Below are 22,602 nucleotides of genomic sequence, written 5' to 3'. Positions count from 1 at the left end.
TCTTCCATAAATTTTTGTAATTGTTATAAAAGCTTTAAAATATCATGTTTGTTATTATCTGAATGAAGTGAAGTTTGATTGATTGGTTGATTGGTTGGTTGGACAAAACAAACAATTCAAAAGCACCACAATGTGCAACTTCCAAAAATGAACATATAGGATAATCAGTCACTTTTAAATGATTTCAACATAAACTAAAGATTAGAAACTATACATTTATGACATATTTCCAGAAATTGATCTGTCCACATGCTTTTGTCCAGAAGGATCGTACACACCAGTGCGCATGCGCACACCGGGCAGCAACAAGCATCCCTCTCAGATCAAGATGGCGTCGTCCATGGGTGGGATGTTTCCCGGTCAGCAGCCGCCCGGTGCTCACCCCGTCGGGGGTCCGGGTGGACCGGGACAACCGGGCTTCCCCGCTCCCGCTGCCCGGGCTCCGGGCAACAACACGCTGGTGGACGAGCTGGAGGCTTCGTTCGAGGTGGGAGGAAGTTGTGTGTTAGCTTCCGGTAGCTGCGAGTGCTAACTGTTGTTAGATGATTCCCAGGTGTTGATGCAGGGCTGAGACATGTTTTACTTTATTTCACAAAGACTCAACTCAGATAAATGCAGATTTTAAGTGTTTGTCAGCGTTAATGCTGAGTCACTGTCAAACCTCAGGCTTTAGCATGTTTATTGACAGCTACCAAAACATTGTATCCCTCGTTTAACCCTGCTAGCATAACACACAACTACTCACACACAGGTTGTAGAGAGATAGATAGAGAGGTATATAGAGAGATATAGAAAGATGAAGATAGATAGATATAGAGATAAATAGAGAGGTAGAGAAACATATAGAGAGGTATAGAGAGAGAGGTAGAGTGATATAGAGACAGATAAAGATAGAGCGAGGTATAGATAGATACAGGTAGATAAATAGATGTAGATATAGATAGAGAGGTAGAGAGAGGTATAGATAGAGATGTAGAAAGATAGAGGCAGAGGGAGAGAGAGAGACAGAAAGAGAGGTGTATAGAGAAATATAGAGATCAAGAGAGATGGAGATATAGAGAGAAAGATAGATAGGGAGGTATATAGAGAGGTAGAGAGAGATATATAGAGAGGTAGAGAGAGATATATAGATAGAGTATATAGAGAGGTATAGATATAAATAGAGATAGATATGGACAGAAAGACAGATAGGGAGGTATAGAGAGAGACACAGATAGAGAGGTGTATATACAGAGATATAGATAGATACTTTATTGATCCTGAGGGAAATATTAGGATAGTAAGAACTAACATGATTGTTCTTATTACACAGAGAAATTCATAAAACACCAACACATCTGGTTTCTAACACTTTGCACAATAGCATTCACACATTATGGTTCTGTCCACTTACTTTTGTCCAGGCGCTTTTTTATTTTTTTCCTGTTTGGACAAGGCTTCTAGATATTTAAAAGTTTCTTCAAGATATCTCCCAATTGAAAAAGTCAACAAACATAATTATTTTTAAGAATATCACTTTTATATATATTATATACCCACTCATCTTGGGAACATCTTGGGTTTCTCTGTAATTATTAAGGTCTCTGCCTCCGCCAAAGTGTCTTTAAGATGACATGCGTTATGATTTGACGCTATACATATAAAATTTTATTTAATTTATAGTTAATTTCAAGGAAATCTTCTTTCCTATTTCAGCGCAAAATAGATCTGCAGTGATTGACCTCTGTCAGAGTCAGAATCTGTGCTCATGACTCGTAACAAGACAGTTACAAATATTTGTTTTAAATCATCTTGAACAATGTAATGTTTTTCTCTTTTAAAATGTCTATTGACAAGATGATAAATCAAACAGAAGATAAATCATAATTTCCAGCTGCGGTCCTGGTGTAGAAGATCCTCAGAGCCCTGACCTTAACTAATGGACTGAAACAGATATATGTGTCCCCTGCCTGTTTGTGATTAATGTAGAACAAAAGACAGAAGGGAACAACAGCCAGACTGTAGCCAGACAAGGTCACAGACGCTGGTTCCCCACAAGCAGCTGTGGATCTGTAGATGTATGTAATGCAGACTGAGCAAGATCTAATCACCCATCATCAGTGCCCAGTATCACGTATGCTCTGGCAGGAGTAGATTACTCTGGCCCCCTGTAAGAGTCTTTTGGAAAACCTCCATTAGAGTGAAGCCTGTTGTAGCAGCAGATTAATATCTCGGTTTCTCTCTCCATGCTGTAATGATTTAAAGCTGTTGTTATTCAAGGGGGAACAGATTCTCATGGTTGAACACCTTTTGACATCTGTCCTCAAATACCTCCAGTCAGTTAACTAGAGGACTGAGACACTCGTATAGAAAAAGGCTGATTTAGTAACGTTGCTCTCTTGGTTTTCTTCTGCAGGCATGTTTTGCATCCCTGGTGAGTCAGGACTATGTTAATGGAACGGACCAAGAGGAGATTCGAACTGGTGAGCGAAGCCCCGAAGGTTTTATTCGTTGAACTTCAGGTCATATTATAGACTTAATATTGGTTTACAATGTCTACAAAGAGACTACACCCCTGCTCATTAAATATGTATTTGTTACTTTTAACTACATAAGTGCGATCACAAAATACCATCCATTTAATACATTTCAATAAGAAGATGTATTTGAAAACCCATAGTAAAAGATCTATATTAAAACCAACTGAAATAAAGCTGGTTCTCTCTATTTTTTAAGACCAGATTGCATCAACAAATATGTAAATAGTATGATTATTCCTATTTCTCCCAACCACTGCTGAAGCTGTATTTCAGGTTATGTTATTTTTTCAAATTATGCACAAGATCTAACACCCTGAACTTGAATTGAATACCAATATTGTGTTGTACTTCATTTTGTTGAATACTGTGTATGTATCTGTTGATTGCAGGTGTTGATCAGTGCATACAAAAGTTTCTGGACGTGGCTCGACAGACCGAGTGCTTCTTCCTACAGAAAAGGCTCCAGTTATCTGTGCAGAAGCCAGAGCAGGTGGTGAAAGAGGTAAAGTATTGGACTGACTTTCATTATAATTTGGTCCTTTCCAAAACCTCCTGGGTTTAAAAAAGGTTGCCAAACTATTTCCCGAAACAAACTCTGGGAAATCAAGTCCTCACTGACGTCCACAACCTGCGTCAAATCCAGATTTGAGTGGCCTTTATCTCTGTGTTTCTAAATTATCATCCGTCTCTTCACATGTCCATCTTTTTTTTCTCACCTCAGGATGTGTCAGAGTTACGTAACGAGCTGCAGAGGAAAGAATTGCTGGTTCAGAAGCACTTGTCCAAACTGCACCACTGGCAACAAGTGCTGGAGGATGTGAGCGTTCAACACCGCAAACCCTCGGACCTCCCTCCCCCCGGACCGCTGGCGTTTCTGGAGCAGGCCTCTGCCAGTCTGCCCCCCGCCCCTCTGAAGCCAAACTAATACAAACTCAAGGAATGAACACAGCACCATGAAGGTGTGATGCCCTCTGTCAACCTGTGAGGAAACTGAAGAGAGGTGTTAACTGTGCAGGGAATTCATTCATTCACACACACATCCACAAACGTCAATGTTTCTTCAGTATTTTGATCCATGTAAATATTTCTGCTGTCTACATTTTTTTTTTATACTGTAAAAAATAAAATACAAATTGTGAGTATTTTGAATCTTGTCTGAAGCTTTAATGGAGTTTTCTTGTTTCTACTCTTTGACAGTTTCATCATTGTAAACAGGAGTAATCTCTGGCTGTAGGATTTTAAAGGGGCATTCCAACAATTTCACACATGAAGGGCAGTTTACTAGACTGTGAAAACGGCCTGGAAGTCCTTTGTTATAAATCCTGATGATATCAGACATGGCCACTTAGAGGGAAGTAGATGCTATCACAGTGCATTATGGGAAGTGGAGCTTTTTTTATTTTTATAGAGCTTGACAATACTTTATTTTTGTATAATCTGTGTATTTGAAGTTTCACAAATATGAACAACTTTACTGAAATACCCCGTCTAATCACCAAAGCTTGTCCCTCATTAAATATCTGCAAAAGTATCACTTATAACTAAGATGTCTAATTTCTAATGATAACTTTAACATCACAGCAAAATTATCATGTGGGTAAAGACAACTACCTGCTTGCAGCTTCGATTCCATGTGACTTGTTTCATATCATGACGGGTGTTTGACATGAGTGAAGCCATGACTGAGGCCTCTGACAGCTTGGTGTCTCTAATGCAGTCAGTGTCCTCACACCTTAACAGACTTGTTCCTCCAGCTTCACAGCTCCCGCCTGTCCACGCTGACAGCACAGACAGACACAGATCACAACAGACGGACTCTAAGGATTTAAGGCTCCTTTATACTTGGGATAAGGATAGGTTTCCTACACAATGAGGCTCTTCACATGAAACCAACTGGGAATTGACAGATTACCACTTTTGTTAGCAGACCCCGAAATAATATTTTCTGGAGGAAGAGTCATGATAAAAGTTTAGCCTTTGAATTGTGTTACAGTTGAATTCAAAATCTGAGCGAAGTCAAAATTATTAGAGAGATAAAAATGACATGAGATATCAAAAATCTTGATTCACAGAGTCAATGGAATAGGATTACTAGATATAAAGTAAAAATTGAATCATTGATTTACAATATACGTGCAGAATTTGTTTCACTAGCTCAAAATGATCACTATCTTATAAGTTATTGGAATTTTTGACATTACAATTATGAGATGAGAAGTCAAAAGTGAGACAATTGACGTCAAACTTAAAGTTGGAGCATTAAATTGGTGAAAATTAGAAGTACGGTTAAATTTGTCTAAATTATGAGATAAGTCAAAGATTTAAAACAAATAAATAACAAGATAGTTGAAGAGAGAATTAATTACATTGACGCCACTAAGTATCTAGTCAACTTTATATAAAAAATATAATAATAAAATATTTTGTCCTATTTCAAATATATATAAAAATATATATGTATATTATAAGTTATAAGATAGTTAGAATTACGAGAAGAGTAAAAAACGATTCAATAAAAATCAGTAAAGAAAATTTGAGAAAGCAAACAAATTATAGAATATTACATCAATATTTAAAGACGCAGTATTCTACATTGTATTACAATTTTAGGTTTCTTAGAGCCATTCAGTAAGATTTTAAGACAATATTAATTGTGGTAGTATTAGTAGTTGTGGCATTAGTATTCTTATTATTAGTAGTATTAGTATTATTATTGGCCTCCTCCCCGGCCAGTCTTCCACAGCTAGAGGGAGACAGTGTTTCTTGTGGGACACCTTGTCCGCTCTTGTCTTTTCCGTCATGTCCTTGTTTGTGCGTTTTAATCAGCGATTGGAAAATAACAGGTATCCTCGTCTGTCCGCCTCGCGCACACACACACACACACACACACACACACACAGACACACACAGACACATACACACACACACGGACACACACACACACAGACACACACACACACACACACACACACACACACACACACACACACACACACACACAGACACACACACACACACACACACACACACGCAGACACACACCCGGGAGGACAGAGGTGGGGGCGCCGCAGCAGAATCAAAATAAACCCGGTGTCTCTCGGCGGCTGGTTCCGTCCACACAGCGGCGGGTGGTGTGTGTGTGTGTGGCCGGGCAGAGGCAGCACTCCTCCGGGTACAGCAGCCGGGTTGGACCGGAGAGCCACCGCAGTCCTCCCCGGGCTGCGTGCTGCTCCTCCCCGGGCTGCAGCGCTGGGATCCCTGCTGCAGTCAACCCGTCTCACCGCTGGACAGATGGTCCCCGGGATCCACGCCTGAGCCTCGGATCCGGATCACTGACGACACGGTGGATATGGAATGGTGCATGCCGCTGGGCCAAGTGTGCAGCCGCTGAACAACACCGGAACCATGGACAGTCATCCGCTGTAAGTGTGTGGGAAACCAGTGTGTGTGTGTTGGTTGTGTGTTGACGTTTCCCAGAAGCTGCTTGTGACTGATGGTGCCGCATTGACAGAGACAGCGGACAGCCGGTGTGTGTCCTATCTGCCCGGGGGTGGGGACCGGGGACCGGGGACAGGGGACCAGGCTGCGGGGGGCTGCAGCAGGCTGGAGGGGGTCTGCCTGGTTGCTGGGGACATTGGAGGTGTTTGATTTGCGGTAGAGAGGATGTGTTAGGAAGCCCATGTGTGTGTTTGTGTTTGTGTGTATGAGTGTGTGGGTGTGCTTGTGGCAGGACATGAGGGCCACGTGATTTTGACATTAACAACATAATTAAATGGATTATTTTATTATGAATGGTGTGTGTGTTTGTGTGTGTTAGTGTGTGTGTGTTGAACATGTACACTATTGATGTACTTGTTACTTTACTTGAGTATTTTCATTTTCTACCATGTTTGTTGCTAGATTGTGTGCTTGTGTTACATTGCTTTTGCTGACAATGAAATTGCGATAATTATTAATACTGTTTAGTTGTTTTCAGATTTAAACTTCACATTAAAGGTGTATTTAAAATGATAATTTATTTTAGTGTACAAGGTAAAAGGGAACTATTTTGTACAACCTGACAGACAGAATACACTCACACACATAGTAGAAATGTAAGTTTTTATGTTTTGCCTCACTTAGTTTTGGGGGGCAAAAAAAAAGGGTATATAAGGTTTTTAGTAGTATATAAATAAGAAAACAAGTACAAATCTAACCCCAGTGAAAGATATTAAAATAAGGAAATCCTAGCTCGAAAAGGAAGAAGATAAAAACAATCTAATCTCAACAATCACACATTGTATGAGTCAATCAGGATAAGCTTTAGCCTGCATTCATCCAAGGACAGATCCCATCACAACTTCATCCCATCCATTCAATACACAGTTTTCAAAAGTCTTTTAAATGTGATGAATGTGTCACGTGTCCGTTCGGAAGGTAAAACACTGAAGAGCCTTCACGGCAAAACATTTGATCCAGTTCTGATTCCACAGCTGTGGCAGTTGTGAGGATTCACGGGTTTCGCAGATGGAATCGGGAGAAAAGCTTTCAAACAATGTGTAATAGGTCAAGGTTGTTCTGCAGACGGAGTCAGTTCAGATCGAAACACACAGAGAGCAGCGTGTCCCACGAGGTGCTGCTGTGTATTTTAAAAAGGTCAAAGATTTAAACTCTGTGCTCATGATCCTGAAATCCTCCAGTGAAGAGATGCAACAGTTGTGTGATTGATCGAAACATAATCTGTAACCATTTGCATCATCTTCCAACCTGAAATGACCACAAATATCGGTTTTCAGCCCCTCGGATTTAATGTTTTTCTACTTTTCTTTTTTAATGTCACTGTAAAATCAATATCTTTGGTTCTGGGGTTGTTGGACAGAAAAAATTGTTTTTTGAAAAATGTAAACTTGGTCTCTGCAGAAGAGGGATGGACAGTTTTCATATTTTCAGGCATTTCTAAATTAAGTCTAAAATGTTGTTAAATTACAGCCTGGCCAATATGGATTTTTGGGGCTGATGCCGATATTGGAAAGTAATATTATATATGAATTTAAGTGTAATTGAGGCATTTGAAATTCTACAGTTCAACCAAAAACTTATAAATATCTAGAAATGAATATTAAGTACAAGTACAGCCAAATATGTAGAAAGTAAACATCCTTTGCATTTTTTATTCTGTAAAATTAAAGGTTTCATATCGGCAAACGTATACACTGATACTGATATGTCTTTGAAAGGCTCCAATCTGTATCGGCCAACCGAGAAGTCAGTCAGACTTTGTCTTCAATGAGTTGGAGATAATTTGATTAATCAACACTTTAAGGGATAAATACACTAGTTAAGCAAAATACAAACTAATAATTAAAGTGGGATTTAGACACAGGGTCCAACCACAGGAAAACTCCACAGTATCAGATGACAATTCTGGTCGGTACATAGTTGATTTTGTATTTTAGATCCATAACTAATCAAAGGCACGAATCCAGTTGAAACCCAGTGAACCTGAGGGTCTGTGTTACCCAGCAGCTTCCTGGCTCTGTCTGATTGATAATCCATGAAGTGGCCACTGAGCGCGTGTTTTTTTTTAATGTCATTTGGGGGAACCACTGTTGTAAATCAGAGACAGAAAATATTGAACTGTAGGAATCCAGAGCTGCAGTTGCTGACAGATAAACTTGCTCACGATGAAGAAACAGATTTGAGCAGGGTTAAAATGATTGCAAACATAATTCAGAAAAATGGACGACAATCTTAACACAATCTCTGGAGTAAAAACCATAACACAATCTGAGATGTCCTCATTCTGATTTCCTTGTATCAGGAGACCTCGAGTGACCCGTGCTTGCTGAGCTATGTTACTCTTTTCCCTGTAGCAACACAATCATCTGTGTGTGCACTGATTCACTGCTTCTCTTCTTGTGCGTGTTTGTGTGTTTGCTTCATGTCTGCACTGTCCCTCTCAGGTGCACGAGACTTTGTCCGGACGGTCTGGACAAAGACGGACTGGACAAAGAAGACGGAGTCGAGAGGCAAGGTCCCGTCACTTTCAACCACCGGCACATGAGGAAGGCGTTCAAAGTCATGAACGAGCTCCGCAGGTGAGACAAACTCCGTCTTTGATTCTGTCTCTCGTCTCATCGTCCTCAGATCCTTTGTGTCCCTCCATCTGACATTTAACTGGAGATGTTTACCTCCCTCTGTCTCCATCTCCTGCATGTGAATACAGCCAGAATCTGTTGTGTGATGTGACCATAGTGGCGGAGGACGTAGAGATCGCTGCTCACAGAGTGGTCCTGGCCGCCGGGAGCCCTTACTTCCACGCCATGTTCACGGGTAAGGACGATCTTCTATCCTTTAACACTGATTAGCACACTACACAATTATTGTGTTTGTGGCAGACTGGCAGTAGATGAAGAACATGTGTGTGTGTGTCTGCGTGTGTACTAACAGGGGAGATGGCAGAGAGCAGGGCGAAAAGAGTGAGGATAAAGGAGATGGATGGTTGGACTCTGGGCCTGCTGGTGGACTACATCTACACAGCAGAGATACAGGTCACAGAGGACAACGTGCAGGTAAACACACACACACACACACACACACACACACACACACACACACGGACACTCTCTCTCTCTCCATTGACACACAGTCATTTATTTTAACATAAATATTGGAATGATAAATTCACTTACAATCCAAATTGCTGTTATACCTTTTTAGTTTCCTATAGTTATGTTGTCACATGAATGGCTGTGTTTATATATAAATAGCATATTATGTCATGGATTAAGGTCTAACATTTTAAACATGTTTAAAACATGATGCCAAAACCCTCGTAGTTGACCTGTTGCTGGTCAGTTATGAGAAAATGAACGGGTAATTAAATTTCCTGGAAAGCAGTGGGTGCATCGTAAGTGGTGACCTCGTTCAATATAAGTAGGTTTAACTCCACTAAACTATATCATTATAAAATCTAAATCTCCAGATGTGCTAAACCCACTGGTTTACACATGTTTGATACCTCACTATTCTATGTATTAAAGTGAAACTATCCTTCTCATCTGCATCACCACCTCCCTGATTTTGTTTCTGCTAGTTTAATCTCATTCCATCGGAACCATTTGGTTGGACTGAACAAATTTGTCCAACAATTTACAACGTGATAGAGGAACATTTTCTGATCAGATGCTTTCATTAGGCCTTTTCCTGCAGAAGTGAGTGCATGGATTGAAGGTTGCTGCTGTAATGAGGGAAAAATCAATTCCCTTCTGTACGGTGGCCCTGAAGTGCAAATCACAAAACATGTGGACAGTGCATCCATCCAATCAGCAATGAAAGCTGTTGGGTTTTGTGATTTGTTGTTGAGGTTTTGTCAGGGCCACTGTACTTTAGTGGAAATACACATTCAAGTATCCAGTTACTTCACATGATAAATGGTGATGATGTTTGACGCACCTCTCATCTACTTCTGAACTTTTGACTTGTCTAATGTCTTTTTGGAAAGTTAGAAAGATGAAAACCAAACTAAAAAGTAATTTCTGAGTTTTACTCTTGTTATTTATTGTACAGTGCATGACACAGACCGGCTCCAATCCCCACATTTTATCAAACAGGTCTTTCAACAGCTGCAGCCTCAAACTAAACACTTCTGTGTCTTGCTTAGGAAATCTGTAGAGGACATTTCGCGCGATCAAACCTATGATCAACCGATTTAAATCATCTGCTCTATTCGGTACCAAAGCTACCACTTAATGTGTGTGTCTGTGTGTGTGACAGGCGTTGCTGCCTGCAGCGGGCCTGCTCCAGCTGAACGAGGTGAAAAAGGCCTGTTGTGAGTTTCTGAGCTCTCAGCTTCATCCGTCCAACTGTCTGGGAATACGAGCCTTCGCTGACCTGCACGCCTGCTCTCAGCTGCTCGCACAGGCCAACAGCTACGCAGGTGTGTGTGTGTGTGTGTGTGTGTGTAGCTGCTTTTCATTCCTCTGAAACAGCTTTGTGTGTGTGTGTGTCCGTGAGGATGTGGGACAGAACGAGAACAGCGAAAATCTGTAATCGTAAAGATTTCTTTTCCATCCCTTGTTTTTGCTGACAGAGCAACATTTCGCTGAGGTGGTCGGGAGTGAGGAGTTCCTTAATTTGGGCATGGAGCAAGTGTCCAGCCTGATCGCCAGCGACAAGCTCACCATCCCCACGGAAGAGAAGGTACACACACACACACACACACACACACACACACACACACACACACACACACACACACACACACACACACACACACACACACACACACACACACACACACACACACCCTGCTCAGCGTGTCCTAACCACCATGGACCAGAATGACTGTTACTGTGGCTGATGTGCTGAAGGTGAGCGGGGTTTGTTCTTGTGCAGGTTTTTGAAGCAGTCATAGCCTGGGTCAACCATGACAAAGATGTCCGCCAGGAACACTTGGCTCACCTGATGGAGCACGTCCGCCTGCCGCTCCTCTCCAGAGAATACCTGGTGCAGGTACGGGAGACTACGTCTGATTTTGTCGAAGCTCTTATTCAACAACTTATTCAACTAATGTCAGTTTCAAGCTGTCGACAGGGGAGGACGGAGACATTATGGTTTTTATGTCTGTCTGTCCCATTCTTGTGAAGATGATATTTCAGGAATAGATAGATAATAGATACTAGGATCAGATAGAGAAGTGATTACTTGTCCATTTCCTAAAGGGTCAAAGGTCACCTTCACTGTGGCAAGATAACGTTCACTTTCTTTTCTGCATATCATTCCAAAACCCATACTTCAGGAACAGAAGGGCAGGTTATCACCATATTTTTGGTTTGACACTGATTTGCTGAAACTAAAAACTGAACTGTAACTATAAAGATCCTTTGAGTTGCCTGGTTGGAAACGTGTGTGAAGCCTCCGTGCTTTTGTATTTGTAACTTTTTTGCAGCAGCATCCATATTGAAGCATCCAGCATCCATTGTTACAACAACTTTATAATCTATCAGAATGAGCTTTTTTGGTCCAGCATGTGAACACAGTGACTTTTGCAGTTGCTTCCCTCTCACAGACGACAGGTTGTTATGATGGGAGTTATCTGTGTGTGTGTGTGTGTTGTTGACTGTTTTGCCTTCACTACTTTTAGGTACATTGAGTTATTTTAGCTGCACCAATAACACGTGAATGAGAGCATATACTTCTTTGTGTGCTTTACTATTTAAAAAAACTATATTGTTGTTTGTGAGTCAGTATAGTGAGTCCAACAGGAAAATGATTTTAAATGGTTCAGTGATCTTTATTTCTGTCATGTAAGCCTGTGTTTCATTAACAGTTTAAATATGTCATAATATCTATATTACCAATATATCAGAATAGCTCTGTAAACACTGCTGTCTGATTGGTTCCTGTCTCACTGTGTGGGCGTGTCAGCGGGTGGAGGAGGAGTTTCTGATTAAGAACAGCAGTGCCTGTAAAGATTACCTGATTGAGGCCATGAAGTATCACCTGCTGCCGGCCGACCAGAGAGCTCTGATGAAGACGGCACGCACACGCATGAGGACTCCAGTCTGTTGCCCGAAGGTACAAACACAGTCACCTCCTTGGAGTCACTGAGCAGAGGACTTAAACCTGCAAAGGCCCTAATTGATCCACAGCCTTTCATGTTTCTGTCACTGGTTGTCTTTAGGTGATGGTGGTGGTCGGAGGCCAGGCTCCCAAGGCGATCCGCAGTGTTGAATGTTACGATTTTGAGGAGCAGCGATGGTACCAGGTGGCTGAACTCCCCACCAGGAGGTGCAGAGCAGGTAGGATAATATAAGTTACATCACAGATAGAAGCCTGAGGAACGATGGAGGAACGGTGGTCCATCAGAAGATCTTCAAGCTTTAGCTACCTTCTTCCAAACAACACACTTTGGCTTCACTAAAAGTAATGCTGCCTAATTAGCTTCTCAGCAGCTTTTAAATCATAATTCTACGAGGTCGTCTCCAGCCATCAATTATCTAGACCACGTATCCTTTGACACAGAAACGCAGAGAACATACAAACTCAACAAGGAAAGACCTCAGATTCAAACTAGGAACCTAGTCTGTCTCCCTTTCTGCACTGACACACGTTCACCAGTAATTGATATCCACATAACCCAAATACCTCATCCCGATAAGCATCACCTGGACCCTACAGATGAACAAAATCCAGAAGTGCACAACACAATGTTAGATACAGAGGGCTGCAAAGAATGCAAGAGTTATGCCCTTCAATTCAGATAAAAATACAAGACAGCTGTATTTATCGGCTTAGATATGTGTCTTTTACCTGGAAGCAGCTACAACCTGTTCACTTCTGTCTTTTTAACTTGGTGACATTAATAATGAGTTGTGCAACCGAGGCTCCTCCTGCTTTTATTGAATCCCGCTGTTTATGTGCGTCTGTGTAGATATTTGTGTTGATGTTCTTCTGTCGGTGTCTTCAGGTGTGGTGTACGTGGGCGGCTGTGTGTACGCAGTCGGCGGTTTCAACGGTTCTTTGCGTGTACGGACGGTCGACTGTTACGACCCGATGACGGACCGCTGGACCAGCGTGAGCAGCATGCAGGACCGGCGCTCCACGCTCGGCGCCGCCGTGCTCAACGGACTCCTGTACGCTGTGGGAGGCTTCGATGGCAGCACAGGTATGATTGTGTCAGTGTGTGGCTGTTATGTGGAAACATGATGATAAACACAGGTGTGTAACTGCAGAGAATCATTAAAGATGTGGTTGTTTCTGTGGTTTTGCAGGTTTGTCCACCATTGAGGCGTACAACGCTAAGACAGACGAATGGTTCCACGTGCTGCCCATGAGCACCCGGCGCAGCAGTGTGGGAGTGGGAGTTGTAAATGGTGAATATAATTACTGGTTTGGTTTTACAGTCAGCATTTATACAAAGAAGCTAGGACAAAATAATAGACGTACCCAACAATATAAGACTGTATAGCCCTTTTATAAATACAACTTAAAGTCAAAAGTTCATGTACTTTTGTTTTGACACAGGGATGTTGATGGAGTTCTGCTAATATTGTCATTGCATATACTTTTTTTTAACATTTATACACCTTTTTTCACTTCAACTTTTTATTGGATTGATTTCTTTGTTCTCTAGTAGTAGTCATGTTGGTGAAGTTGTGCTTGTGATCACTGTTTTAAGTCATTATTGTGTTTCTTTTGTCTAAATTGCAGCTCCCTTTTTCCACAAATACTTAAAATAGCAGTCATACAGTATGAAAATCTGAAAATGGACGTTCATGTAAACAGAATGAAAACCCTTCATAAACTAACCCACTTTTTAAATCTTTTAAGCTTTTTTTAAAACAGATGTTTACAGAGGTGTTTTACAGAAGAAGAAAATGGAAAAAATAACCTAAAGATAAAAGCGACAGAGACAGACAATATAATATAAGACGAGGAGAAATAAATGTATAATCCATAAAGCAAAACTTAAATACCAAAATACTTTTAGGAGTACTTTGTTTCACACATTTTAAATCCCCTCATTGCTACTGTACTAACATAGTTCTGGTATTAAGTCCACTGCCTCTTTCCTCTCTGAGCCACATGTAACATATCTTCTTTGTGTGATTGTCAGGGGTCCTCTACGCAGTCGGAGGTTATGATGGAGCGACCAGACAGTGTCTGAGTACAGTAGAAGCTTATAATCCAAAAAGTAATGTGTGGAACTACATCGCTGAGATGGGCACAAGACGCAGTGGAGCAGGTGGGTTGTAAAAAAAATATTCTGATCTATCATCAAAGATCACAAAAAATACTGTGATGGTTATATATTAAAACAACATTAAGGAAACCGGGGAAAATTATATATATTGACCATGTTTGCTATGCGTCCTCAGGTGTAGGTGTGTTAAAAGGTTTACTCTACGCTGTGGGCGGACACGACGGGCCACTGGTGAGGAAGAGCTGTGAAGTGTACGATCCGACCTCCAACAGCTGGCGGCAGGTAGCGGACATGAACATGTGTCGACGCAACGCAGGTCAGTAAGATGGTCTGAGGTGTGAGCAGTCCCCCCCCACCCCCCCTCCCCCTTCTTCATTCTGTGTACGTGTGTGTTTCCAGGTGTGTGTGCTGTGAACAACGTGCTGTACGTGGTGGGGGGGGACGACGGCAGCTGTAATTTGGCCTCTGTGGAGTTCTACAACTCGAACTCGGACAAGTGGACGCTGCTGCCGACCTGCATGAGCACCGGACGCAGTTATGCAGGTGTGAACACACATTCCTCGGGTGGTATGTATGGAAACTTCATTACGTGTGGCACCAGTGATTTACCATCATAATTAATAAACATGTTTTAACCTTGCAGGTGTGACAGTGATTGACAAGCCCTTATGACTGCTCTTGACACCTGCCGCTGACTCGGAGCAGAACGTATTCTCCTGCTGAATACTGATCTTGGATCTGTTTATGATGCCAATGCTTGGCTATTTGGGCAGCGTTCGCACAGGCACTGACGCAGATGAAGGAAATGACAAGAGTGTTGTTGTTGAAGACGATGAAGAAGAAGATGATGATGATGAAGATCTTTGCACTTACCTGACCAGGGGGGGAGCTGTAACTGAAGGGGGGGTTGGAACCCGTGTTTTAATCCCCCTCCTGGCAGGACTGCAGCAGCGACTGGACTCAGCAGTTTGAAGCACCACTGGACCGGTGCAGTGCCATTGAAACGCTACTGGAATCGAGCTCCTACAATGCAAAGGGACTTTAACATGACTCATGTTAACGCGAACCAGCACTGAGGAAGACCACTGTTCTGATCCGTGGGAGAGGAAGGCCGAGAACGAACATTTGGGTCTAAAATCTTTGTTTCTCCTTCGTTTTTTTTAATCCACCTGAGACGTGTGTTCGTGTGTGTGTGTGTGTGTGTGTGTGTGTGTGTGTGTGTGTGTGTGTGTGTGTGTGTGTGTGTGTGTGTGTGTGTGTGTGTGTGTGTGTGTGTGTGTGTGTGTGTGTGTGTGTGTGTGTGTGTGTGTGTGTGTGTGTGTGTGTGTGTGTGTGTGTGTGTGTGTGTGTGTGTGCTTGCATCTAACGGTGCTCCACTGCTTGCACATGTGAGCATGTGTGTGTTTGTGTGCATCTGTGTGGTGACGCCGCATGAGCGCACTCCGTCTGACCTCTGACCTTTTACAGTTTTTGCAGTGTTGCTGTTCAAGAGTGCCTGAATGTCACATTACGCCCCCCCCCCCGTCCCCTCTCTTCTCCGTTGTTTAGCCTCCAGCGCTGCTACCGGACAGAGCGCGGCTGGACTGGACGTAAAGTGTCGGCGCCTCGGTTGCATTAGTCCGCATGAATTAAGAACAGCCGTGCGAGAGGCAGTTTCCAGAAAATGTACATTTCTGTTTCTTCTAAAGCAAAAAAAAAAAAGGAGAGAAAAACCCAAGACTTTCACTGGAACTCTTTTGAAGAAGGAGAAGCCTTGTTTTGAGTTCTTGCAGTGACAGACAGAGGGAGAAGCTGACGGACAGCAGGATGTATGAGTGCTTTGCCGTCACCTGGCAGCAGTCTTCACCGGGGTTCTACCCACCGACAGCAAAGACAGGCTGAACTCACTGCATGCTCCCGTCTCTGAACCTCGTTTCCTCTTCTCCTCTCGGTGTAGCAACCCTATAAACCACTGCACACCCTGACGTACTATGAATGTGCCAATTTCAATGTTTTTTCTGTTCCGTCTCTCTCTTGATTATTCTACTGATCTGTTCTCTCTTTCTGGAAAGTGACCAAACCTACTCTTGATTTTTTTTTCCTCTTCAGTCTCTTTCTCTCTTCCTTCTTCCTCCTACTATTGAAAACTTGCTATAATAGTAACTGGTATCGCTGTTTCTTGTCAGTGTATTGAGGAATGTCATGTAGGCTAATGACTTTGAAAACGTTTCATTACTTGTTTTATATTATCATTAATAAATATGCTTCTTGTATTTAAAGCTGTGAAATGATATAATCGGTTTTTAAAACTTTGCCAAATCAGTAAAAACATTGAAATGGAACCTGTGTGTGTGTGTGTGTGTGTGTGATATCTTAATTTTAATCATAACCCATTTATTATAATGTCAAACAGGCTGTTTTATTTAATTTCTGCATAAATCACGTCTTTGGTTACAAGTATGCAAAAATTGGCATCACAGGGATAAAAGGAGCTTTTTTGTGCAATACATAAGTCACATGTGGAATAGGATGAGAGTATAGTGCAAAAATGGATTGAGAGTGCAGAAATACTACATGGGAAGTAATGTAATGTACATCCACAGTATGTAGTAAATAGCAGTGAAATAAAGCAGTTGTAGTATTATTGAAGCATTTAAAGTTAAAAAAAACTACACAAAAACATGCTATTGCCAAATTCTAAATTCCTTTCAGCCCTTATCAAGACTGATTTTCACACGTTACAAAGTCTGAGATAGAATGTGTATACAAAGTTATCATAATCAGAAGTATTTTATTGCCAAGTACGTTCACACTTACAAGGAATTTGCTCTGGTTATTGGTGCAAACAATGAACATAGAAACATAAAAGCGCAATAAATACAACATGCATAGGAGAGCAATGAAAAATGGGAAACCAGTATATATTTACTCACTGTTTACTTGTTATTTACTCACTTTTTATCAATATTTATACAAAGTAACATTTATTTTGAGATAAACATTTCTGAATAAAAATATATAAAAGATAAAATATATAAAAAGTGAAGTAAAAAAGTGAAATGCTAAATGCAAAACAGTAGAAGCAAAGCATTTAAAGTAAAAAAAAAACTACACAAAAACATGCTATTATTGCCAAATTCAAAATTCCTTTCAGCCCTTATCAAGACAGAATTTCACACGTTACAAAGTCTGAGATATGTGTAAACAAAGTTATAACACAGTGATTTATTTACTTTCTTTCTTGTTTACAAGTAAAGAGCAGTGTGATAATTTAAATGTATTTAAAGTGAGTCGACAGTAAAGTAAAGACTCATGAGTCAGAGTTGTGGAACCTCCTCATCGCCTTCGCTCCATGTAACAAACGCGGAGGTTATGAAACGCGGAGCTCGCCCTCTGATTGGCTGTTGCTGGGGCGACCTGCAGTCTCACTATCATCGCTCCACCCAGCGGACCAATCAGGGACGGCTGCACGGCCTCCACGACGTCACTCTCTTCTCCGCTCAGCCAATCACAGCGCTGGATGTCCCTGTACAATACCCCCGGTCTTCCGCCTCTGTCTCAGGTGAACGGGACGGTTCCTCGGGAAGGTGAGACATCAACAACGTCCTCAGATATATAATTAACATTTAGAGGAATTTAATAATGTTTTATTCCTTATTTCATTAACGGATAACGTGAAGAATGAAGCTAAGTTGTTGTGGAGCCGTAATGGAGGCAGGACGCTGGTGTGTAGTTGTGTGTAAAAGATCTTCAGCACTGAGAGGACACACGATGGGTTTTTAATTAATAAACACTCAATTAAACAAAAGTGCACGAAGGAGTGACGCAGGGACTGTTGTTAATTATTTAAATGTAACATGGCTGAGACACAGAGAGATTATGGGATGTTTCCTCTGCGGAAGTCTTTTGTCTGGGACGAGAACAAACTGTTTCATCACCGTGTTGTTAGGTAAATGTTAAAGTAGTTACACAAATAGACTGTTATAAGTGTTATTGTACATGCTTGTGAATGAAATGTGGTTTAATAATTGTGTATTATTGTGTATTTGATATTCTAAGCAACATCTTGTCGTAGGAAATTGAAGCAGGTTGATCTGGCTTTAAATTAATGGTGAAAACACAAGATATAGTGTAAATAGTGATGTTTGAGATGTGGTAACAAGCTCTAATGTGACACAAATAGTTAAAGATGGTCAGATATTGTTCTGCATGAATCATTTTAGGGCTGAGCGATAAAAAAATAATCATAAAAATCCACATCTGTCAATTTTTATGATTATTACGACACACGTCTCTGTATTATTTATTTTAAATTTCAGGATAAAGTCACCTGAGGTAGATCATGTGTTGTACCTCCTCGCTGTGCTTGCAAAATGTAAAAGCATTCTAACGATCAATATTTTGTCGCTGCAATAATTATTGATAGTTATTTTATCACCTACTTCTAGCACACGTTAGAACTGTGACCTCAGAATTTGTTATATTCATCTGAATTGAAGTGATTCCATTTTGAGATTGTTTATGTATTTCAGAAGAGTATCCCTGACATGCGTTAAAGGACAAAATATTAAAATTATTATTTCTGTCTTCTGGTGAAGTGAAGATGAATTTATGTTGATGTTTATTTGATGTGTTGTTATTATAATTACTTTAAATGATTAAATAAATCTGACCATTATGATTATTTTATTTTAAGATAATTTTACCGTAATACCCTTTCTTACTGTTGAACATATTGTACAGTGTTTCAAAGTTTTCTCCTATATTAGCCTTAATACGATAAAGATATAAAGCTTGATGTAGATGGTCTATCCTTTACATTGTTTTTGTGAGTGTTTATAGAGAAACCCACAGTCTCAATCCATAATGTAACACTTCTTCTTTTCTTGTTTTCCAGTCTTCTCTCCAGCTCTGCAGCCCACCTCCTTTGTCCATCATGATGGCGAACGGCTCGGCAGACATCTTGAGCTCTGCCTACCTCGCAGTGGAGTATGTCGACGCGGCGTTACCCGAGAACCCCCTCCAGCCGTCCCTGGAACACGCGTGGGGCTACATGATGGACAACTACACCAAGTTCCAGATTGCCACCTGGGGGTCGCTCATCGTCCACGAGTTCATCTACTTCTTCTTCTGTCTGCCTGGTTTCGTCTTCCAGTTCCTGCCCTTCATGCAGAAATACAAGATCCAGCAGGTTCGTGTGTGTTGTTTGTGGTTGTTGGAAGTCATTTTATTTCCTCAGTGTGAAGTCGGTCTGACTGAGCCTCTCCACTGTGCGTGCAGGACAAACCAGAGACCTGGGAGAAACAGTGGAGATGTTTCAAGATGTTGCTGTTCAACCATTTCTGCATCCAGCTGCCACTGATCTGTGGGACGTACTACTTCACTGAGTTCTTTAACATCCCGTACGACTGGGCCTCCATGCCACGCTGGTCAGTGTTTCTATATATATATAACCAAATAAAAATATAGAATATTGTGTACAAAAAGAGAAAGAACAATTTAAAACATTAAAACCAGGAAAACAATAACAAATTTAAGTAAAAGACTTAATAAATTAATATAACTTAAAAATTGTGATGTGAATTCCGGTCTGTACCACAAGACAGTAATAAAATGTTGATTAAATGGTGATGTCCATTTTGTAGTATAAGAAGTAACAGAATGAATGCAGTATAATATTTGATTAGATATAAGGTTCAATATTTACACAGCAAACTGCAGGTTTTTTATTAATGAAGTTCACTGATGAATGAAGCTCAGTGAGATCTGTCCTTTTTTCAGACAGCATCGGGAAAGTCTAGATATTCCAACATTTTTATAAATTTAAAACCATAGACGCACAGATCATATCTACAAATAATAAATACTATTAACAGTGATCATACACATGTTCTCCATTATGTTGTGTGCTCTGTGGACCTTTCATAATGCACTTATTTATGACATATAGAATTATTTTAGTGTTTGAATCATAGTGTATATTGTCTTACTTTATGCTGTGATCTCCTTCATTAAAATGCTCCTGGAGGCAGGATGTGAAGAACATGTTTGAACTGAACTAATCGTTTTACGGTGTTTGTTTGTTTTGCTGGTCAGAATATTTCAGTGAGTTTTTTCCATCCCTCTGTCTGTCTCCAGGCCGTACGTCCTGCTCCAGTGCTTCGGTTGCGCTGTGGTTGAAGACACCTGGCACTACTTCCTCCATCGCCTGCTGCATCACCGCAGGGTCTACAAGTACATCCACAAGGTCCACCATGAGTTCACCGTGAGTGGAATGCACAAGTGATAAGATGAATACACAGACTCACACCCCTTTTCTGGTTTAGCTCTCAACTGTAGAGTTAGTTATTAAACATGCTGCAGCTTCAACCAGTGAGTACAAACACATCATGGTACGTAACCGTCTCTCCTCTGTCGTCCAGGCTCCGTTTGGCATGCAGGCCGAATATGCCCATCCTGCTGAGACCCTCATCCTGGGAGCTGGTTTCTTCATCGGCATCATGCTCTTCTGCAACCACGTGTTCTTCCTCTGGGCCTGGGTGTCTTTCCGCCTGCTGGAGACCATCGACGTCCACAGGTAGGTTCCAAAAACAGCTTTCACTCACATGTGTATACGGTGTCTTTGTGTCTGCTGCTGTTCCTCTGTGTAGGAAGTGTCTGATTTAGGGTGTCCAAACATTTTCACAGCTACGATCACTGTTATTTTTCTTTAGCAGTGTTTTTATATATAACATTTGAATGGCTAATTGCTGCCGGTTTTGTATTTTTTTTTCCACCTAAAAGATCCACAAAATATAGAATTTGCCCTGTGGAACAAAATAGTCACACAAGTTTACTTAAAGCACTCGAGAAGCAGAGCAGCATGCTACATGTTTGCTGATGTTAGCTCATGCCAGTAACTTGTGATATCAACCACTAGAGGGCCCTAGAGAACACCAGATGTTGAACCATCAGTGGACATTGATCCTCTTTATCATAATGTGGGCATTTTACAATTGTTATTATATTTAAGTGTATTTTTTGATAAATAAAACACAAAAGTATATTGGAGATTTGATTTTGATGGAAGAATAAATATGAAAATTTAATAAAATCATACAAGACATGGGCCAAGTTCACAGATTCTGTTTATATAATAATATCAGACTCTTGATATTTGAGTATGTGTATATTCAAAACATTATTTTGGATTTATCTATTCTTAAACCACTTGCCTTTCTGTGCTTTTATGTTTGCTCACTGAAGTATGAAATGTTATTAATAACATTAATATATTAGTTCATGTTGAATAAGCAACTGGTGCTGAATTCCATGAATATCATCAAAAATTGGTCATTTTAATACATCATTTCTGATTATTTTCCACATCTCATCTAAACAAACTTTTGTCTTGTTGGAAAATGTCTAAAAACTAGTAATTTTAGCTTTTGTTTTTTCATATTATTTTTAATTGAAAAGGTGACTCACCCTGCACTTCCCGTCTTTTTCTCTCAGCGGCTATGACATCCCCTGGAACCCTCTCCACCTCATCCCGTTCTACGCCGGCACCCGTTTCCACGACTTCCACCACATGAACTTCACCGGGAACTACGCCTCCACCTTCACGTGGTGGGACAAGGTGCTGAACACCGACAACCAGTACAACAAACACCTGATGAAACAGGGAGTCAAGAAGGAGGAGTAAACCGCTCACACCTGTGTTCACACTCCTCCTGTGTGGGGAGGAGGGAGTGAGTGTCACAGTGAGCACACACAGATTGTGTCAGTGCACAATCAAACACACACTAAAGGTGTACTTTAAATGAATAGTCTCTGCTGTGATTTGGATTCTGAGTCAGCCTGCCTGTTGTCTTCAGTCCACCCTCTGTGCCTCTCTGTGAAAACAGCTGTTGTTGTTGTGTGCTGCTCGCTGAATAAAAAACATCAACATCCTCATTTTTGATTTGTTGCTTTGTCGTTGAGCACGACCTCGCTCTGTATACCTCTGAATGTTTCAGCACTTTAAGCGCTTCCTCTGGGAGTTGAACTGAGTCACGATGACACAGTTTTGAACTCTTTTAAAGCTTCAGTTTAACAGGAACTGACTAAACTCAGCTCTGACGCCTGGGAAGAGTCAGACTTGTTTCTTAAGAAAAAGATGAAAAAAACCCATACAAATTAAAAAAGGGTGGTGATCTGTCCGCGTTGAGCTTCCAGGATAATCAAGCCTATTTTGTTTTAGACTGTAACAATAATAAAATTCTGTTCTTACTTTTACAAAAAGAAATCTTGAGCATGTTTTGTTTTGGTGTTTCTGTCACATTACAATAAAACATTTGAACTACATTGATCAGGTTGTGTTTGGTTGTGTTGACCAGTTGTATTTGTTGCTATGTGATCAGACATGACATCTGTTCCATCTTATTAAGAAGATATTGT

General features: G+C 40.9%; 3 protein-coding genes across 3 annotated transcripts; all 3 read left to right on the top strand.

Moving 5' to 3' along the window:
• The first annotated feature begins 322 nt into the window (after positions 1-322).
• Positions 323-3,678, top strand: med28 (mediator complex subunit 28). The gene is made up of 4 exons (XM_061092530.1): positions 323-487; positions 2,396-2,462; positions 2,909-3,021; positions 3,241-3,678. The coding sequence occupies exons 1-4, from the start codon at positions 329-331 to the stop codon at positions 3,442-3,444; spliced, it is 543 nt and encodes a 180-aa protein (XP_060948513.1). The 5' UTR covers positions 323-328; the 3' UTR covers positions 3,445-3,678.
• Positions 3,679-5,618: 1,940 nt separating this feature from the next.
• On the top strand, positions 5,619-15,384 carry klhl2 (kelch-like family member 2). The gene is made up of 15 exons (XM_061091063.1): positions 5,619-5,941; positions 8,462-8,596; positions 8,725-8,831; positions 8,949-9,070; positions 10,275-10,437; positions 10,591-10,700; positions 10,896-11,012; positions 11,928-12,077; positions 12,184-12,301; positions 12,970-13,167; positions 13,274-13,375; positions 14,119-14,247; positions 14,381-14,521; positions 14,605-14,748; positions 14,849-15,384. The coding sequence occupies exons 1-15, from the start codon at positions 5,874-5,876 to the stop codon at positions 14,875-14,877; spliced, it is 1,833 nt and encodes a 610-aa protein (XP_060947046.1). The 5' UTR covers positions 5,619-5,873; the 3' UTR covers positions 14,878-15,384.
• A 2,321-nt stretch (positions 15,385-17,705) lies between these two features.
• On the top strand, positions 17,706-22,119 carry msmo1 (methylsterol monooxygenase 1). Its single transcript, XM_061084059.1, has 6 exons — positions 17,706-17,771; positions 19,082-19,375; positions 19,465-19,613; positions 20,323-20,449; positions 20,607-20,761; positions 21,679-22,119. Exons 2-6 carry the CDS (start codon positions 19,121-19,123, stop codon positions 21,866-21,868), a joined length of 876 nt encoding a protein of 291 aa, XP_060940042.1. The 5' UTR covers positions 17,706-17,771; positions 19,082-19,120; the 3' UTR covers positions 21,869-22,119.
• Positions 22,120-22,602: the final 483 nt, after the last annotated feature.

This window comes from Limanda limanda, chromosome 2, assembly GCF_963576545.1.
Source record: "Limanda limanda chromosome 2, fLimLim1.1, whole genome shotgun sequence".
Lineage (NCBI taxonomy): Eukaryota > Metazoa > Chordata > Actinopteri > Pleuronectiformes > Pleuronectidae > Limanda > Limanda limanda.
Note: the sequence above shows the minus strand (reverse complement) of the source record. Positions and strands in the feature narration are given on the sequence as shown.

Bases quoted from the DNA above. Each gene is read 5' to 3' on its own strand.
- med28 (XM_061092530.1), top strand. From the start codon at position 329: ATGGCGTCGTCCATGGGTGGGATGTTTCCCGGTCAGCAGCCGCCCGGT. The intron at 488-2,395 runs GTGGGAGGAAGT...TTTCTTCTGCAG, and splicing joins AGCTGGAGGCTTCGTTCGAG to GCATGTTTTGCATCCCTGGT. The intron at 3,022-3,240 runs GTAAAGTATTGG...TTCTCACCTCAG, and splicing joins CAGAGCAGGTGGTGAAAGAG to GATGTGTCAGAGTTACGTAA.
- klhl2 (XM_061091063.1), top strand. From the start codon at position 5,874: ATGGTGCATGCCGCTGGGCCAAGTGTGCAGCCGCTGAACAACACCGGA. The intron at 12,078-12,183 runs GTACAAACACAG...GGTTGTCTTTAG, and splicing joins CTCCAGTCTGTTGCCCGAAG to GTGATGGTGGTGGTCGGAGG. The intron at 13,168-13,273 runs GTATGATTGTGT...GTGGTTTTGCAG, and splicing joins AGGCTTCGATGGCAGCACAG to GTTTGTCCACCATTGAGGCG.
- msmo1 (XM_061084059.1), top strand. From the start codon at position 19,121: ATGATGGCGAACGGCTCGGCAGACATCTTGAGCTCTGCCTACCTCGCA. The intron at 19,376-19,464 runs GTTCGTGTGTGT...CTGTGCGTGCAG, and splicing joins AGAAATACAAGATCCAGCAG to GACAAACCAGAGACCTGGGA. The intron at 20,450-20,606 runs GTGAGTGGAATG...TCTGTCGTCCAG, and splicing joins AGGTCCACCATGAGTTCACC to GCTCCGTTTGGCATGCAGGC.